The following is a 2,500-nucleotide window of genomic DNA, read 5'->3' as shown; positions in this document are numbered from 1 at the left end:
CCCCCCGCCATAACCCTTCCTCCTTAAGCTCCTCTGGTATCTCCTTGCCCAGCCACGAGCAGGCCACGACCACGCTCGCCCAGAACACGTTATGGTCGTGTTTGAAGCGTCGGTCGGGAGCTCTCGTCCGAAACTTTGTCCCTACGAAATAGCAAAAGTTACGGCTTGACGACGGTGCTTCCCCGACCATTCACGATTTACGACTTCTCGGACGTTAGGCTAGCGAAGGTGGGGTCGAGAGGTCGGTGGCCGGCGCGGGGAATGCTAAAGGTAGGGGTGGGGGAGGGGGGAGGGGTAAGGACCATAGGTAAATTGTAAATAAAAAGGGGAAAAAAAACAACAGAAATAAAACAACAGTGAAAATAATGCAAATAGATTAGGTCATTGATAAATGGCATGTGCAGTTCCGGATTTATATTTCAGTACAATTACTGGGTTCCATTTTTGTACATCTGACAACCATTTCCATGTAAACATAGCGTAATGGAATTTTTATGAATCAGGCGAAAACCCTAGGTTGTGTTTAACAAAGAGTGTTATTGGTAGAATATAAATAACCAATGAGTGAACGAATATCTATTTGGGGTAACTACGTAAGCCACTTGATTTTTTTTACTTTAAATAAGTGCTAACAAAACATGTAGTATTAGTTATCGTTATTTTTTGTATCAAATGCGAATATTGATAGAAAAGTACAGAGAAGAATAAAAACAACTGGATTGTGTGTTCATAAATTTGGAGAAGGCATATGATAAAGTACCAAGAGAGGAACTGTGGCACTGTATGCGGGATTCATCAATACCGAAAGTGTATGTAAGAGTGGTACAATATATGCATAATTAATGCATGACAGCAGTGAGAAGTGCAGTTGGATTACATTAGGAGTCAGCCCTGAGCCCGTTCTCGTTTGCTGTTATCATGGATAAATTAATTGGTGGGCTTTGGAAAGGAGCGCCATGTGTAATGAGCACAAGGGATGTGAAGTTAGAATGACCCAAAAATTCGTCTTGAAACCACCCTGTATATACCTCACTTGGTCTTTATGCATATGTATTACTCATATATACCTCAGTTTTTTTGTCTGTAGCTATGTAAGATAAAAATGCTTAATTATTTTTATAGAAAGAAGACACTTTATTTTAATAGTTTTACATAAAGTTTATATATTTCTATATTATTTTTTATTAAGATTAGGAAATTGTGAAATATAATAGTATACCCTACAAAGTACTAAGTTTTTTTGTTACCCCACCATACATTTTCTTTATTTAAAGGGTACACTGTTGTATGTCAATAGTACCGTTAAATTAAGATTGTATAATTGATATTTTGATTAAGAAAACCATATGTACTATTTTTGTTATTGAAAGTTTCATTTAAGTTCTGAAATTTATGCATGTATAGGTTAAGAAGAACTATATGTTTGTACTATATGTGATCTGAGTAGACTTTAAATTTTGAAATATATACAGTACTAAAGCCTGATACTATTGCTATAATCATAAAGAGAGAGAGAGAGAAAGAGATCAGAGAAGAGTGCCATACAACAGCCTGAAAGTCTTTTAGATTATCGTGAAATATCCGAGGTAAGAAAGAAGGTTCAACTGTAATTATATAATTAATAAAGTCATAAGATACTATATATTTGATTTATAGAACAAAAGAAAGTAAATATTGGAGATCAAACTAGAAATTAGAGATAAATAGTAGGTCTTCTTCACAGCTCGAGGCTGGCACATGGCACTGAACAACATCCCGATGTGTCTCTCTCATTATTATTTAGAATTTAAAACCCATTCAAAGTGTTCTTAACATATATGATTGTATACTATAAACATGATGTTTAGTCAAAATTTACTATAATGTGCATACAATTACTCAGATCATGTATAATAACATAAATGCTATACGTAATTTGTTTGTTTGCAAGATATATTTTGTTCTTTAAAGAAATTACTTACTTAGATTTATAACCTTATATTGTTTTATCATTCCTAAACTAGAATATTGTTTCTTGTCTAAGAATGGGTTTATTTTTTTAGTTTGTTTTTAGTTTTTTTATGGTTTTGCTGAAGATTGGATTTATTTGTTCCTGGTGCTGTGCACAAGAATGAAAGAAAATATCTTTCGGGAGCCCAGGAGATGGATGAAAAAAAAGAAGATAGCTGAGAAGACATACTAGTGACAAGTTGGAGTAGCTGGACATTTTGGTAAATGTATGTTTATATTATTGTAAAAGTGTAATGATTTATGATTCATAATGTCAACTAAAATTTGTAAGCTTATTAAGTGTTTTGATATTACCCCTTCTCTCAGTTACCTCTAAGGTTGAAATTAGATCATAAATACCCTGTATGATTCTTCATCTTTTATGGTGTGGGTTCTAAAGGTAAATATTGGAGAAACCACACCTTGGAAATAACAGATAGTGCCCATCTGGATAAATTATTTGAGTGGTTCTCAGAGAGGGCACTACACATGGACTATGATGTTTGCAGAC

At 34.2% G+C, this 2,500-nt stretch overlaps 1 protein-coding gene across 1 annotated transcript in view; it reads left to right on the top strand.

Moving 5' to 3' along the window:
* LOC125028614 overlaps positions 1-2,500 on the top strand; it is a 7,514-nt gene that overhangs the window by 4,717 nt on the left and 297 nt on the right. The window contains exon 2 of the mRNA XM_047618084.1: positions 2,499-2,500. This exon is cut by the window's right edge and continues 297 nt beyond it. Coding sequence (XP_047474040.1) covers positions 2,499-2,500 — 2 coding nt within the window. The remainder of the gene's footprint in view (positions 1-2,498) is intronic.

This window comes from Penaeus chinensis, chromosome 9 (genome assembly GCF_019202785.1).
Source record: "Penaeus chinensis breed Huanghai No. 1 chromosome 9, ASM1920278v2, whole genome shotgun sequence".
Taxonomy (NCBI): Eukaryota; Metazoa; Arthropoda; class Malacostraca; order Decapoda; family Penaeidae; genus Penaeus; species Penaeus chinensis.
Note: the sequence above shows the minus strand (reverse complement) of the source record. Positions and strands in the feature narration are given on the sequence as shown.